Below are 15828 nucleotides of genomic sequence, written 5' to 3'. Positions count from 1 at the left end.
AATGACAACCCTCCTGTCTTCAGCCCATCCAGTTTCAGCGTTCGCCTCCCTGAGAACAGCCCAACTGGTGTGTGTGCCTGCGTGTGCGTGCATGCGTGCTTGCGTGTGTGTGTCTGTGTGTGTGTATGTTTGTGTGTTCAGGTTGGGAGGAATGTGACTGGCATTTATACATCGACTAGGTTACAGAGGTGTCACTTATAAAGTGATGACTTTAATTAGTATGACCACTTTTGTGTTTATTCACATATAGTTCCATTCCTACGTGAAGGTTAAAGGTTAATGGAATCTTTTTTTTAAATCTGATTCTTTTATGGTATCTCCCATTAGCTGGTTGAACTGTGTAAATTCTGTAAACTAAACAGAGAAATCACAGTGTCATTCCCCTACGTAGGTGTGCGTACTGCATTACTATATACCCATCTTCAGTGATTATGTGGTCCTTGATTGGTGGATCCTCCACCCCTGCAGTTTACCAAAGCCCAGTCACAAGCATATGAATCAGTGTTATACCAGTTTTAACTGGAGGAGACAGAGGAGGTCTCCTGCAAAGGCCTGCATCGATTCTGTTGCATGACATTCTTACACAGGAACATCCTGCTTAAACTGCCTTGTGAAGTACTACATCAGGAGGACAAGGTTCATCAAATTCCCTGTAGAGTTCCAGAGGACCAGGATGAGTCACTGCCCTCTGTGCCATTATACACAACACACAGAAGCTTAAACTCATTATCCGAATGTTGCAGCATCATGACAGGATATCATGTTAACTGATGTTCCACGTTGTTCTACACATCTAAAATGTGTAGAACACACACACACACACACACACACACACACACACACACACACACACACACACACACACACACACACACACACACACAAACACAGAAAACACACAATCCAGCTTCAGTGAGATTAATTTGAGTAAAGTCATCCTCCTCCTGAACCTGAGGTGTAGAAGTGCTATGAATGGCCGGGCAGGAGTGGGTCTCTGGGTGGATTCAGGTCATCTCCATCCATGCATCATTAGTGTGAGAACATTGTGTACTGACCCGCCCCTTAAATAGCAAAACCATTGCATATTTATTAAGATTAAGAACATTTATTCCCGAAAGAAATCGCACTGGGTGTAAAATTGACACAATCACAGATGCACTCTGCTGTGCTGTGCAGAACAGCAGTGACTGCCTCATACAACAACAGCAATGCCCTTTGTTTTGTGTTTTAGGTGTAGTGGTGACTCAGTTATCAGCTGCTGATGCTGATTCTGGCTCCAATGGCTGGCTGATGTACCGGCTAGAAGGTGGTGCTCAGGACCGCTTCGTGGTTGACCCAGTCTCTGGAGCCGTCCTCGTGGGCAACACCACCCTTGATAGAGAAGAGCGTGGATCATACCGCCTGGTCGTCATGGCAACAGATCGTGGCACCCCACCCATGTCAGGCACAGCCACCTTGTCAGTGATTCTGGATGATGTAAACGATTCGCGGCCACGTTTCATAGAACCCGTAACCATGATAAATGTCAATGAATCCACGCCACCTGGGGTGGTGGTGGCCACCCTGACTGCTGAAGACCCAGATCTTCATCCCCGGTTGGAGTATTACATCATCTCAGTAGAGGCAAAGGATGATGGGAACAATCCAGTGGATGGCCTGCAGGAGTCTTTTGGCATTGATTTACACACTGGTGAGACATGAATGTCAACCATTAAAAAGCTACTAAGTTAAGAAGTATAATTCTGATAATTAATGTTAAACATATTAACATACAGAAAAAATAATGTCTGATACGTAGGTATCAAAATAATCATGATAATATTATTATTATTATTATTATTATTATTATTATTATTGTTATTATTATTATTATTATTATTATTATTATTATTATTATCATCATCATTATTATGATGATGATGATGATTATTATTATTATTATTGTTGTTGTTTTTGTTGTTATTATTAGTATTAGTATTAGTATTATTATACTCTTCTAATAATTATTAGTAAAATCATGTTTCTGATTGATTCTTCAGGTGCAGTGTTTGTACGGAACCCTCTCAACAGAGAGCTGGTAGCAACCTTTGAGATCATTGTATCTGTTCATGACAATGCCAGTGAGGTCATTGATAAGTCAGGCAGTGTCCCCAATGGTGAGATTTCTGCTAACGTTGACTTCCTCATCAGTTCCAACTGATTTGTTTTGATTTTCACATTGTTTACTCTGAATCTCTCTTCACAATATGATATCATTCTCTCCAGCTCGACTCTCCATAAATGTGTTGGATGTAAATGATAATGCCCCACGTTTTCGGCCCTTTGGAGTGTCCAACTTTACAGAGAAGATTTTAGAAGGCGCTCAGCCGGGCACAACGCTGCTGTCAGTATCAGCTGTAGACCCGGATAAAGGTCCCAATGGCCAGGTCATCTACCAGCTGCTCCACCTTCCCCGTGGGGGGTACGTTAGACTGGAGGATCCTTCTATTGGTATGACCACCTGCACATCTAAACCACCCCGATGACCGGTATGTTGCATGTTAAAATCTGTAAAGTGAATTCTATTAAGTACTAATGATGTTGTACCTGTCATTGTTACAAATTGTTCAGGCAAGATTGTAGCCAACCGGACGGTGGATTTCGAGCAGGTACAGTGGCTCAATTTTACAATTCGGGCCCAGGATCATGGCTCTCCCCCCAGGATAGCTGAATTACCAGTTTTTCTGCGCATTGTGGATGTGAATGACAACAACCCTGTCTTCCTTCAACCTGCATATCAGGTATTGACAAGTACTTATTTCAGGCTAAAGCCAATACGAGAGGGACAGCTGGAAAAAACATAGCAGTTGTTTTGTAAGGATATATCATTGATCCATCATTAGCTCTATAATAAATGTATAAATACATCCATAGTTTCATTCTTCCAGCTCCAAGTCTTATGAAATTAAAGGAGGTAAAAAAAAATTAAGTGATATTTTATTATCAAAAGTAGGAAAACGCATACAGAGCTTCAAACTTAAGCCATATTTGTATGATGAAATCAGTGGACCTAAGTAAGTACAACCGGAGGCGGCGGATGCGCAGTGGGTAGCGCTGTTGCCGCACAGCACGGCGGTTCCGGGTTCGAGTCCCACTCGTTTGCATGTTCTCCCTGTGTCTGCAAGGGTTCTCTCCAGGTTCTCCAGCCTCCTCCCACCTCCAAAAACATGTGCTTCTGGTTAATTGGCCGTTCCAAATTGCCCGTAGGTGTGAGTGTGTGCGTGCGTGTTTGTCTGTGTCTGCGTGGCTCCGCAGTGCACCGGCGTCGTGCCCGGAGTTTTCCCCGCCTTACGCCCTTAGTCAGCTTGGATAGGCTCCAGCTCCCTGTACCCACACAAGCTGATGAAGCGGTTAGAGAAAATGAATGAATGAATGAATGAGTGTTTGGTTTGTATGTGCCACTTTTGTATGCAGTGGGGCCAATAAGTATTAGGCAATCTAAAAAATTTGTAAGTTCACCCATTTAAAAAGATAAATATAGGTTTTGTGATTTTCATCATAGGTACACATCAAGCGTGAGAGACAGAATGTAAAAAAAATCCAGGAGATTACATTGAATGATTTTTTAAAAATTTATTTGTGAAAATGGGTGGTCAATAAGTATTGAGCACCAGCATAAGTTACTTTAAATACTTTGTAATGTAGCCTTGGTTGGCAATGACAAAGGTCAAATGGTTTCTGTAGTTCCTGACCAGGTCTACACACACTTTAGTTGTTATTTTGGCCCACTCCTCTGCACAGATCTTCTCTAGAGCTGCAATGTTTGAGGGCTGTCACTTGGCAACAAGGAGTTTTAACTCCTTCCACAGGTTTTTGATTGGGTTGAGGTTTGGAGACTGGCTAGGCCACTCCAGAACCTTGATATGCTTTTTTTTGGATCATTATCATGCTGGAAGACCCAGGCACGTTTCATCTTCATTTCTCTGATCGAGGGAAGGAGATTTTTACCCAAAATGTCACAATACATGACCCCATTCATCTTGCCATTGATACAGACCAGTCCTCCTGTCCCTTTTGCAGAAAAGCATCCCCAAAGCATGATGTTCCTGAACCGTTATTCCCGGTTCAGGAACTTTATTTTTTTGTTCTAACCGGTTCAGGAACGTCAGTTTATGGGTGGAACGCAAAACCAGAAACGTTATAAATCCGTTTCTGTTCGGAACGAACCGATTGGCAAAAAATTGTAGTTCAAAGCCCTGGTATTGGGAGGGTCATAAACGTTTAAATTACCATAAATGATAAATAATTGGTCGCTCTATCGCGGAATTCATTAATTGCGTGTGGTTCCTGGAATGCATTAACCGCGTGGAACGAGGGCGCACCACACTTATTGCCCCACTGTATTCTGATCCTTATGTGTGAGTAGACCACCAATAGAGAGCGTTATTATTTACATGATATCTTGTGTGGATGATATCTTGTTAACAGAGCGTCATGGGAATAAATGTGTGAAAGCTCAATTTTTTTCTTATTATTTCATTGTTATATTTGTTATATGCCATTATTCAAAAGCAAAGTAAGCAATTTGCTGCTAGTTTTTTGGTGTGAAAACAGTGCATGCATGCATCACATGATGCTATGAACCCTGGGGAGAATAAGCTGAGTTTAACCTGGAGTTACGGAGCTAACCACAGTCCTCAGATATCAGGGATGTACTGTATGTGTAGCGGAGTTGGTTGTTTCCACTTCTCATTGGCTAACAAGTTGTTAGAGCTCCCCCCTATGGTACTCTGCTGGTGGTGTGCTGAATACCTGGAGACCCCTCCTCAGTCGGTAATGACCGCGGCTGAGAGAGGTACGTGTCTGTTGCGGGTGGGATCAACCTTCCTTGTTGGGGGCTAGATAAATGGCGGTGACAGTCGTAAGGTCTTAACTAACATTGTGCCTCACCGTGACTGTTTAAATTTAAGTTGTCTTTTCCCCTAATAGGTAGTTTGATCCCACCCGCTACAGACACGTACCTCTCTCAGCCGCGGTCATTACCGACTGAGGAGGGGTCTCCAGGTATTTAGCACACCACCACCAGCTCTAACTAGGGGGAGCTCTAACAACTTGTTAGCCAATGAGAAGTGGAAACAACCAACTCCGCTACATATGTAAAATTGGTCCCATGTGGTTTGTTAAACCGCTTCACTATTAAAACACAATAAGCATGCCATGGTATCATCCTGACAGGTCATGGAGTGAAAGTGGTTTTTTTATCGGTTTTTCTAGGAGCCTGTATTTGAGAATGCAAACCTGGACACAACCATAGTTCGTGTCAGTGCCACAGATGCGGACTCGGGTCTCTTTGCTGTCATTGAGTACAGCCTGGTCGATGGGGAGGGCAAGTTTGCTATCAAGCCATCCACTGTGAGTTAAACTAACAATAGCATTAACTTCCCTTCAAGAAAACACTTCTCCCTATCACTGCTGAATGTCAACATTGAATGTCACCCAGCCTGGAAGTTCACGTTTAAATAAAGCTTTGAAGTGCACTAAAGACAATCCACATGTCTGACCTCCTGTCTCCACTCCTGCATTAAGATAAATGTCTTTCTGTTTTTTTTATGATAACACTCCCAGTCGGTAATGGTGCTTCCTTCCTAATCATTCCCTCCCTCTGCATCAGGGTGAGATCTACATCATCTCTCCTCTGGACAGAGAGACAAAGGATCACTACACTTTAACTGCAGTAGCCCGTGACAACCCTGGTGGCAGCCCAAACAACAGACGAGAGAACTCTGTCCAGGTACAGACCAGCAGCTGTAACAGCACAAGGATTGAAATTATTCATCTATCTATTTAATAGCCAATCCACTACACTCCAATCCACAACACTACATTACAGTACACTACACTAAACACTACTAAACTACACAACACTACATTACATTATACTCCACTACATTATACTACACTACATTACATTACAGTACACAACACTACACTACGCTACATTTAAGTACACTACACTACATTACATTATAGTACACAACAATACACTAGACTACATTACATTACAGTACACTACATTATACTATACGAAATTACAGTACACTACACTACATTACATTACAGTACACTGATATACCTGTGGAGGTATGGAAGTGTCTAGGAGAGGTGGCAGTAGAGTTTCTGCCTGGGTCGTTCAACAGGATCTTCGATAGTGAGACGATGCCTGAGGAATAGAAGAGAAGTGTGCTGGTGCCCATTTTTAAGAACACCTCTCCAAGGAACCATCACCTTATCGTGGTTGAGAGGTTTGTGTGCCCTAAGGATCCTGGGAGCTATGTTGTCGGGAGTCTTGTACTCCTGGTAGGGTCACCCAAGGCAAACAGGTCTCAGGTGAAGGGCCAGACAAAGAGTGGTTCAGAAAATCCCATGAAAAACGGAAAAGGGAAAAATGTGACCCTGCCCAGAGGAAGCCCGGGGCCCACGTCTGGAGCCAGGCCTGGACGGAGGGCCCGTCAGCGAGCGCCTGGTGGCTGGGTCTGCCACGGGGCCCAGCCGGGCTCAGCCCGAAAAGGCAACGTGGATTCTTCCCACCCCTGTGGACCCACCACCCGCAGGGCAGACCAATGGGGTCGGATGCACTGCCATACGGGTGGCAGTGACGACAGGGGGTCACGACGGATCAGACCCAGGCGGCAGAAGTTGGCTTTGGGGACGTGGAATGTCACCTCACTGGCGGGGAAGGAGCCGGAGCTTGTGTTGGAGGAGGAGCGTTACCAGTTGGATCTGGTGGGGCTTACCTCCACGCATAGCCTCGGTTCTGGATCCAAACTCCTGGATAGGGGTTGGACCTTGTTTACTCCAGAGTTGCGTCAGGCGCAGGGCAGGTGTGGGGATACTCACAAGCCCCCGGCTGAGCGCCGCTGTATTGGAGTTTACCCCGGTGGATGAGAGGGTCGCTTTCCCTACGCCTTAAGCCTGTGGGGGGGGGGGGGGGGGACTCTGATTGTTATTTTTGCATATGCACCAAATATCAGTTCAGAGTATTTGGCCTTCTTGGGGTCCCTAAATGGGGTCCTTGAAGGAATCCCAGCAGGGGACTCCATTGTTCTCCTGGGGGACTTCAATGCATATGTCGGCAATGATGGAGACACTTGGAGGGGCGTGATTGGGAGGAATGGCCTCCCTGATCTGAACCCGAGCGGTGTTATGTTGTTGGACTTCTGTGCTAGTCACGGAATGTTCATATACCTAACACCATGTTCGAACACAAGGATGCTCATAAGTGTACCTGGTACCAGAGCACCCTGGGTCGGAGGTCAATGATTGATCTTGTGATCGTATCATCTGACCTTTGAACATGTGTTTTGGACACTTGGGTGAAGAGAGGGGCAAAGCTGTCAACTGATCACCACCTGGTGGTCAGTTGGGTCCATTGGCGGAGGAAACGTTTGGATAGACCTGGTAAGCCCAAACGAGTAGTGCGGGTGAACTGGGAACGTATGGAGGAGGACTCTGTCCGTGAGGCCTTCAATTCACACCTCCGAAGGAGCTTCTCATGCATCCCTGTGGAGGCTGGGGGCATTGAACCTGAATGGTCGATGTTCAAACCTTCCATTGCTGAAGCTGCAGCTGAGAGCTGTGGTCTCAAGGTCTTGGGTGCCTCAAGGGGTGGTAACCCTCGAACACCGTGGTGGACCCCAGTTGTCAGGGAAGCCGTCCGACTGAAGAAGGAGGCCTTCAGGGGCATGTTGTCCCTGGGGACTCCTGAAGCAGTTGCAGGGTACCGACAGGCCAAAAGGACTGCAGCCTCAGCTGTGATGGAGGCAAAACAGAGGTTGTGGGAGGAGTTCGGAGAGGCCATGGAGAAGGACTATCGGACAGCACCAAAGTTGTTCTGGAGGACTGTCTGACACCTCAGGAGGGGGAAACGGGGAACCATCCAAGCTGTATGCAGCAAAGATGGGACACTGTTGACTTCGACTGAGGAGGTTGTCGGTCAGTGGAAGGAACACTTTGAGGAACTCCTGAATCCAACTACCCCAACTGACCCGTCCTCTGTTGCAGAGGCAGAGCTGGAGGATGATGGGGGATCAGAGCCAATCTCTCGGGGCGAAGTCACCGAGGTAGTTAAACAACTTCACGGTGGCAAAGCCCCGGGTGTTGATGAGATTCGCCTGGAAATGCTGAAGGCTCTGGGTGTTTAGGGGCTGTCGTGGATGACACGCCTCTTTAACATTGCATGGAAGTCTGGGACAGTGCCGAAAGAGTGGCAGACTGGGGAGGTGGCTCCTCTTTTTAAAAAGGGGGACCAGAGGGTGTGTGCAAACTACAGGGGCATCAGGTGCTGGAAAGGAGGGTCCGGCCGATTGTCGAGCCTCAGATTGAGGAGGAACAATGTGGGTTCCGTCCTGGTCGTGGAACAACGGACCAGCTTTTTCCTCTCACAGGGATCCTAGAGGGGCTTGGGAGTATGCCCATCCAGTCTACATGTGTTTTTTAGACTTGCAGAAGGCGTATGATCGAGTCCCTAGGGATATACTGTGGGAAGTACTGCGGGAGTATGGGGTGAGGGAGCCTCTCCTCAGGGCCATCCAATCCCTGTACGCCCAAAGTGAGAGCTGCGTTCGGGTTCTCGGCAGTAAGTCGAACTTGTTCCGAGTAGCTGTGGGCCTTTGCCAGGGCTGCGCTTTATCACCAATTCTGTTTGTGATTTTCATGGACAGGATATCGAGGCGTAGTCGTGGTGAGGAGGCTTTACAGTTTGGTGGCCTGAGGATTGGATCGCTGTTTTTTGCAGATGATGTGGTCCTGTTTGGGTCATCAGCCTGTGACCTGCAGCGCTCACTGTTCCGGTTTGCAGCCGAGTGTGAAGCGGCGGGGATGAGGATTAGCACCTCCAAATCTGAGGCTATGTTCCTCAGCAGGAAACCGGTGGACTGCCTTCTCCGAGTGGGGAATGAGGTCCTTCCACAAGTGAAGGAGTTAAAGTATTTTGGGGTCCTGTTCACGAGTGAGGGAACAATGGAGCGTGAGATTGGACGGAGAGTTGGGGCAGTAGGAGCGGTATTGCAGTCGCTTTACCGCACTGTTGTCACAAAAAGGGAGCTAAGCCGAGAGGCAAAGCTCTCCATCTACCGTTCAATCTTCGTTCCTACCCTCACCTATGGTCATGAGCGATGGGTCATGACCGAAAGAATGAGATTGCGGATACAAGCGGCTGAAATGGGCTTTCTCAAGCGGATAGCTGGTGTCTCCCTTAGAGATAAGGTGAGAAACACTGCGAGGGGCTCAAAGTAGAGTCGCTGCTCCTTCGCGTGGAAAGGAGTCAGTTGAAGTGGTTTGGGCATCTGGTGCGGATGCCTCCGGGACGCCAGTCGTATATGCACTGAAAGTAGAGGTAAGATCTTAACCCAAATCCAAGCCCGAAATTCGGGCCGGGTCAGGCTCAAAATGTCACTAAGTACGTTCGGGTCGGGCTTTAATACCTTCGGGCTCTGGCCGGGTTGGGCTTTAATACCGTCAGGCTGGATTTTTTAGGCCCACTCTTACCTCTAATTGCAGTACATAACACTGCACTACACTCCATTTCACTACACTACACTACATTACAATACACTTCACTACACAACACTACAGTACACTATACTACACAACACCACATTACAGTACACTACACTATACAACACTACAGTACACTACACTATATTACACTAATCTATAGTACACTACACTACACTACACTACACGACACTATAGTACACAACACTGCAGTACACTACACTATAGTGCACTACACAACAGTTTGCGATAGTATACTACACTGCACTTTTCATTAATTGTTTTTAGCAAATGTAACTGAATTAGGGCTCTAATAATAAATGTATAAACTGATGCTCTAAGAGAGCATCAACAAGAAAATGTTGTACACAAACATAAACAACTTTAATATTACTGACATTTTCCCTTAGTTTCACTGATCCTTAAGTTATTTGTGTCATCCAACCGGGCCTTGTGACAAACTAAAAACATTCTTAAAGTAGTTGACAAGTTCTCTGTTTGTAATATGAGATATATGGGTGACAACATCCAGGTCGATGTACTAGTTTCTATATTATAACAGGGATCTTCATCAGAGTCCTCATATTGTATCTCTTGCCAGGTCTTGGTAACAATTCTTGATGTCAACGACTATCGGCCACGCTTTTTGGAGCGAGTGTTCAACACCAGCGTGTTTGAGAATGAGCCCAGCGGTACATCGGTGATTACAGTGAGGGCTACAGACCTGGATGAAGGAGAAAATGGAGCGGTGCTCTACAGCATGCTGGGAGCTCATTCAGGTATCTTCCAACGAAAGCCTCAGTAAGGTCCCCTGACCGGCACAAGTGGACGATTTGGTTTACTATAAGAAAATCTGCCTCTCTATTTTTAGATGCATTCTCCCTGGATCCCAACACTGGCCTGGTACGTTCCCGACGTCTGCTTCAGTCTTCTGAACATTTCAACCTGACAGTGGTGGCGACTGATCAGGGGCGCCCTCCCCTGTGGGGCACAGCAGACCTGATCATTGCTGTCATTGACGTCAATGACAACAGACCAGTGTTCATCAGGCCTGCCAATGGAACCATCATTCACATCTCAGAGGTAGCCTCACCCACGCAGCATTCACACTTTTATTTCATTCAAAAGAAAATGGTGTTAAATGCAGATAAAAGACAATGCAATGATTAACTCAGACGGCGTAACTCTTTTTACTGATGTAGCACCTTTCAAATGAAACATTCACTCTTTCCAAGTTCACACTAGCACATAATGACCCTCCATGCAGGAGCAACCCCCAGGTCTACCTGTGTATGAGGTGCATGCAACAGACTCAGACGAGGGGGTGAATGGGGAGGTGCGCTATGCCTTCCTGCAGACTGGTGCTGGAAACAGAGACTGGGAAAACTTCCACATCGATGCCACATCTGGAGTCATCACGACAACAGTAAAGCTGGACCGAGAAAAGCAGGCCCTCCTCAGTGTAAGTCAACTGTGTGTGCAGGTAACACACTTCAGTCTGGAGGTATGTGTGTGTCTAACTATTTGCAAATGACTCTCGCAGCTCATCATTGTGGCCCGGGACTTGGGCCAGCCAGTGCCTTTTGAGACCACTCAGCCTCTGCAGGTGGCGTTGTTAGATATCGATGACAATGAACCTGTCTTCCTCAAACCACCAGTGAGTGTGAAGCTCTCATAAAAAGTCAAGACAGATTACGTGTGAATAAGGTCAGGTATTAACTTGTGTGTGTGTGTGTGTGTGTGTGTGTGTGTGTGTGTGTGTGCGTGCGTGCGTGCGTGCGTGCGTGCGTGCGTGCGTGCGTGCGTGCGTGCGTGCGTGTGTGCACGCGCTGACCTCAGCGTGGTAGCTTGCCTTACCAGAAGCTGACAGTGCCTGAGCATTCCCGTCCAGGGACTGTTGTTGGGAATGTCACCAGGGCTGTGGACGCAGACGAGGGCTCCAATGCTGTTGTTTATTACTTTATCGCAGGTAATGCAGTATCATACAGACACAGCAACATGTTGGTGATCCATTTGTTCCTGTTAATAATTCTGTTTTAAAATGTATTCCCCATCAATGCAGTAAACCCAGATAAGGTCGTGGAGGTCTAGAGTAAAGTGTTCCTCCTCAGTCATACCACAGTTAGTTTGTTCTGCATTCCTTTTATTGGTCAGATGAAGGTCATTTCGCTTCAAAAACCATGGAATAATGAAGATATTTGTTTCCATCCATCCCTTTTCTCTTATCAGGGAATTCTTTAAGTGCTTTATGACTGAAAACCCTTCCACTGTCTTCCTGCAGGGGGAAATAGTGATGGAAACTTTGGCTTGAGTCTAGAAGGAGAACTGAAGGTGCATAGAGATCTGGATAGGGAGGAGACTCCATTCTACTCCATCATTGTCAAGGCTTCTAGCAACCGGAGCTGGACTCCACCCAGGGGTCAAAGGGCAGCACGGACCAAAGCACTGGATCCTGCTCGTGATCCCAGCCTGTTGGAAGTCCGCATTGAGCTGGATGACATCAATGACCAGAAACCACGCTTCACTAAAGCGGAGTACACTGCAGGTAGTGTTGTGTTCATTCTTTCATGTGTGTGTGATAGTGTAGGCAGAACCACCATAACCTTCTGTCTTTGCGCTCTTATTTCAGGTGTAGCAGCTAACGCCAAAGTGGGCTCGGAGCTGATCAAGGTCGTAGCTTTAGATAATGACATTGGTAACAACAGCTTGGTCGAGTACCATATTGTTACAATGCGCTACTTCCAGTCACAGAGCAATGGCAGTGAAGATGTTGGTAACTTCTTCATCATAGGTGAGCTTCCTCACATGCAGCACTCAGGCTTTAGGCAACACTCATACAGAGTTGGGAGACATTTCTTGTTCCCTGCATTGTATGTAATTTTAGATTGATTCCTTGACATCTTTTGAACCTTTAAAGCCAAGTGTATTATACTTGATACAGTCGGATTTTCAGACTTCTACATCATAACTTTGATTATTTTTTCCTGAAAAACAGGATGTGCACAATCAGACTTGGATTTAGCAAAAAATTATAGCTGGTATATACAAATCTAAAAAAAACTTTTTTTTGACAAATATGTCAAAAGATTTTTTTTCTTCAGATTTCTTTTTAAATTATTTAATAGTTCCGACTTTAAAGGGTTTAAACTTAAAATCGTATAGGGTTCACCTGGCATCATTTTAAGAATGCACTAGAAAATATCACTGGCAGTATCTCATGAAATAGCTAAAACAAACTACAAAGGAAAGTGATTACAGTACACAACATACATCCATTGTTTTCCCCAATTAGGATGAGATCTTTTTCACTGAATTTTGTTTGTAACAAGTGACAACAAAAGTTTTAATTTGATCTCAACAAAATTTGGTGGAGGTGTTCAAAATGGACTTCAACAACTGATTAGTTTTTTGTGAATCTGGCAGGTGTTTTTATTAGTTTCTTCAGTATTCTTCAGTAATGTAGTTTTGGACAATTTAGTTAAGTTCAGCATGGGTGCTGATCAAAGTAATTATCTGACAAGAATGACTGGTCGTCTAGCTTCATAGAATTTTAAATTAGGATCGATTATTATTGTTGTTATTTGTATGTTGTATGAGCAGCGGCTCCACAGGGTACATTTATAGTGCCTTTTTACATCTCCTAACAGAATATTACTAGATTTATCTTTAATTTCACGATGTAAATATTTTTTCATCAGAAAAACATAAATTGCTTTGTGGATTGACTTTTCATTTGATTTTAGCTTCACGTTTCCAGTAGATGTGTTTTTTCCTCCTGAACAGGTTTGTTACACTAGCGCCTTCTTTCAGATCTCTCACAGGGTTTCGGTTATATTTTTATCTGGTCAGATGTGACAAAATGTACAGTGTGACACATGCAGCCCTATATTAACTTGTCTTACTAGTCCATCAAATTCACCTTCTTATTCATCACATCTGATGATTTACTCAGGTTTGAAAGACGGAATCATCCGAACACACGACCTCCTCACAACCTTCAATCCAGGATTTTTCCAGCTGGAAATCTTGGCGTGTGACTTCGCCGGACACTCAACCACCACAAATGTCAATATTTACATTCTCCGAGATGACCAGAGGGTCAAGGTAGTCTTCAATGAGATTCCTGATGCGGTCCGTGAAAACGAGGAAGACTTTGTCAACCTGCTGTCCAACATTACTGGAGCCATTGTCAACTTAGATGACATACAGGTTTGGGTTTTTATTGTGATGCTTTCTGTTGATTGATTTTTTTGTTTGTGTTGAATATCACATACAGTATCTCTGTTTGTTTTGATCCAGTTCCATGTGGACAAGAAGGGCAGGGTAAATTATGGTCAGACTGACATGCTCATCCACGTCGTTAACAATCAGACCAACACCATCCTTGATGTTGAAAGGTGAACCTTCCATAGTGAAATAACCTTTAACTAAAATCGTTCAAATAGCATATTCACAGTAATGCCTCTTAAACATCTTTCAGGGTAATTCAGATGATTGATGAGAACAAGGAGCAGCTCAAAAACCTGTTCAGGACTCACAATGTGGTGGACGTTCAGCCTGCAGTCACCGACAAACTGCCCGATGACATTACCACATTGCAGGTGTATGAGCGCCTGAGAGCCACCAGATGGTGTCGGCGTTTTGGGCTTTTTTGACTTTCTTCTTGTCTCTTACAGTTGGTCATCATTATCCTGGCCGTGCTGCTGTGCTTGGCAGGAATTCTGTTTGTCACAATGAACTGGCACTATCGCAGAGTGTAAGGATCCTTCAACCCTCTGTCAATTAGCCACATTTGTTTTGTTTTTTTTAATTTCACAATTTCATTCAGAATGTGCTCAGTAATAATGATGTTTCTATGCTGTCAGCATTATATTATTGTATTATTTGCTTTGTTGCAGACACCAGAGGAAGCTAAAAGCTATCGTTGCAGGATCAACAGGTATGAAGCTGCCTTACTGGGACCAATCCCACTGGTTTATGATGTTTATGATGGGAAATGGGGTCTACTACCTGCTAATGAACTGCACATGTCAGGTTACTGCAACAAAGGTGTCTGACTAACAAGTATCTGTCCTCTACCATCTAGGGAACCAGGGTCTAATGGATATCCTGGATATGCCCAACACTAACAAGTACTCGTTTGAAGGGTGAGATTAGAGCTATATTTTCACATGTATTTGTCAAACATTGCATATTCACAATCACTAGTCATGTCTTTAATAATGTAGCTGCAAGAGGTCACAAGCCAGTGTCTTACTGTGCCTGTCCCAAGCCTGGATAAATACAGAGGGTTGATGAGGAGGTGATGGGCAGATTTGGTATCCAGGAGAGGAATGCAGAAGGACAGATGGTGGTTGGCTTTGCAAAAAGGATGAACAGCTATAGTGAATACTTTCTTCCAGAAGAGGCAGGAACATAGGGTGGTCTATAAAAGTGGAGGTAGGAGCACACAGGTAGACTACATCTTGTGTAGACAGTGTAATCTGAAGGAGATCGCTGACTACAAAGTAGTGGTAGGCAAGAGTGTAACCAAACATCATAGGATGGTGGTGTGTAGAATGACTCTGGTGTTGAGGAAGATGAAGAGGGCAAACTCAGAGCAGAGGACGAAATGGTGGAAAGCTGAAAAAGGAAGAGTGTTGCATGACTTTTAGGAAGGAGTTAAGACAGGCTCTGGGTGGTCAGGAGGTGCTTCCAGATGACTGGACAACTACATCTAATGTGATTAGGTAGGAGACAGGTAGGAGAGTACTTTGTGTGTCATCTGGAAGGAAAGTTAATAAGGAGACTTGGTGGTGGAATGAGGAGGTACAGGAGTGTACACAGGGTTAGCTAAGAACAAGTAGGACACTGAGAGGACCGAGGAAAGTAGACAGAAGTACAGGGAGATGCAGCGTAAGGTGAAAGTAGAGGTAGCAAAGGCCAAACAAGGGGCTTTTGATTACTTGTATGCTAGGTTGGACAGTAAGGAGGGAGAGACTGATCTATACAAGTTGGCAAGACAGAGAGATAGAGATGGGAAGGACATGCATCAGGTTAAGGTGATTGAGGATAGGGATGGAAGTCTATTGACAGGTGTCAGTCGTGTAATGAGAAGATGGAAAGAGTACTTTGAAGAGTTGATGAATAAGGAAAATGAGAGAGAACAAAGACTAGAAGAGGTGGCTGTTGTGGACCATGAAGTAGCAAAGATTAGTCAGGATGAAGTGAGGAGGGCATTGAAGATTTTTTTTTTTTTTTTTGCAAAAACACTTTAATCACATTCAAACATTTTACAATTTTACATTAGATGAA

The 15828-nt window shown here is 44.9% G+C and overlaps 1 protein-coding gene across 1 annotated transcript in view; it reads left to right on the top strand.

The window, feature by feature from the left end:
• cdh23 (cadherin-related 23) overlaps positions 1-15828 on the top strand; it is a 208418-nt gene that overhangs the window by 187669 nt on the left and 4921 nt on the right. The window contains exons 45-64 of the mRNA XM_068326936.1: positions 1-67; positions 1232-1690; positions 2040-2156; positions 2266-2490; positions 2611-2780; positions 5254-5391; positions 5651-5770; positions 10136-10313; positions 10406-10617; positions 10802-10996; positions 11078-11191; positions 11374-11503; positions 11816-12079; positions 12164-12325; positions 13487-13743; positions 13834-13931; positions 14015-14135; positions 14211-14290; positions 14433-14473; positions 14621-14681. The exon at positions 1-67 is cut by the window's left edge and continues 137 nt beyond it. Coding sequence (XP_068183037.1) covers positions 1-67; positions 1232-1690; positions 2040-2156; positions 2266-2490; positions 2611-2780; positions 5254-5391; positions 5651-5770; positions 10136-10313; positions 10406-10617; positions 10802-10996; positions 11078-11191; positions 11374-11503; positions 11816-12079; positions 12164-12325; positions 13487-13743; positions 13834-13931; positions 14015-14135; positions 14211-14290; positions 14433-14473; positions 14621-14681 — 3209 coding nt within the window. The remainder of the gene's footprint in view (positions 68-1231; positions 1691-2039; positions 2157-2265; positions 2491-2610; positions 2781-5253; positions 5392-5650; positions 5771-10135; positions 10314-10405; positions 10618-10801; positions 10997-11077; positions 11192-11373; positions 11504-11815; positions 12080-12163; positions 12326-13486; positions 13744-13833; positions 13932-14014; positions 14136-14210; positions 14291-14432; positions 14474-14620; positions 14682-15828) is intronic.

The sequence above is a fragment of the Antennarius striatus genome, chromosome 11 (genome assembly GCF_040054535.1).
Source record: "Antennarius striatus isolate MH-2024 chromosome 11, ASM4005453v1, whole genome shotgun sequence".
NCBI classification, from domain to species: domain Eukaryota; kingdom Metazoa; phylum Chordata; class Actinopteri; order Lophiiformes; family Antennariidae; genus Antennarius; species Antennarius striatus.
The sequence above is the reverse complement of the archived record's forward strand: the minus strand, read 5'-3'. Positions and strand labels throughout refer to the sequence as shown.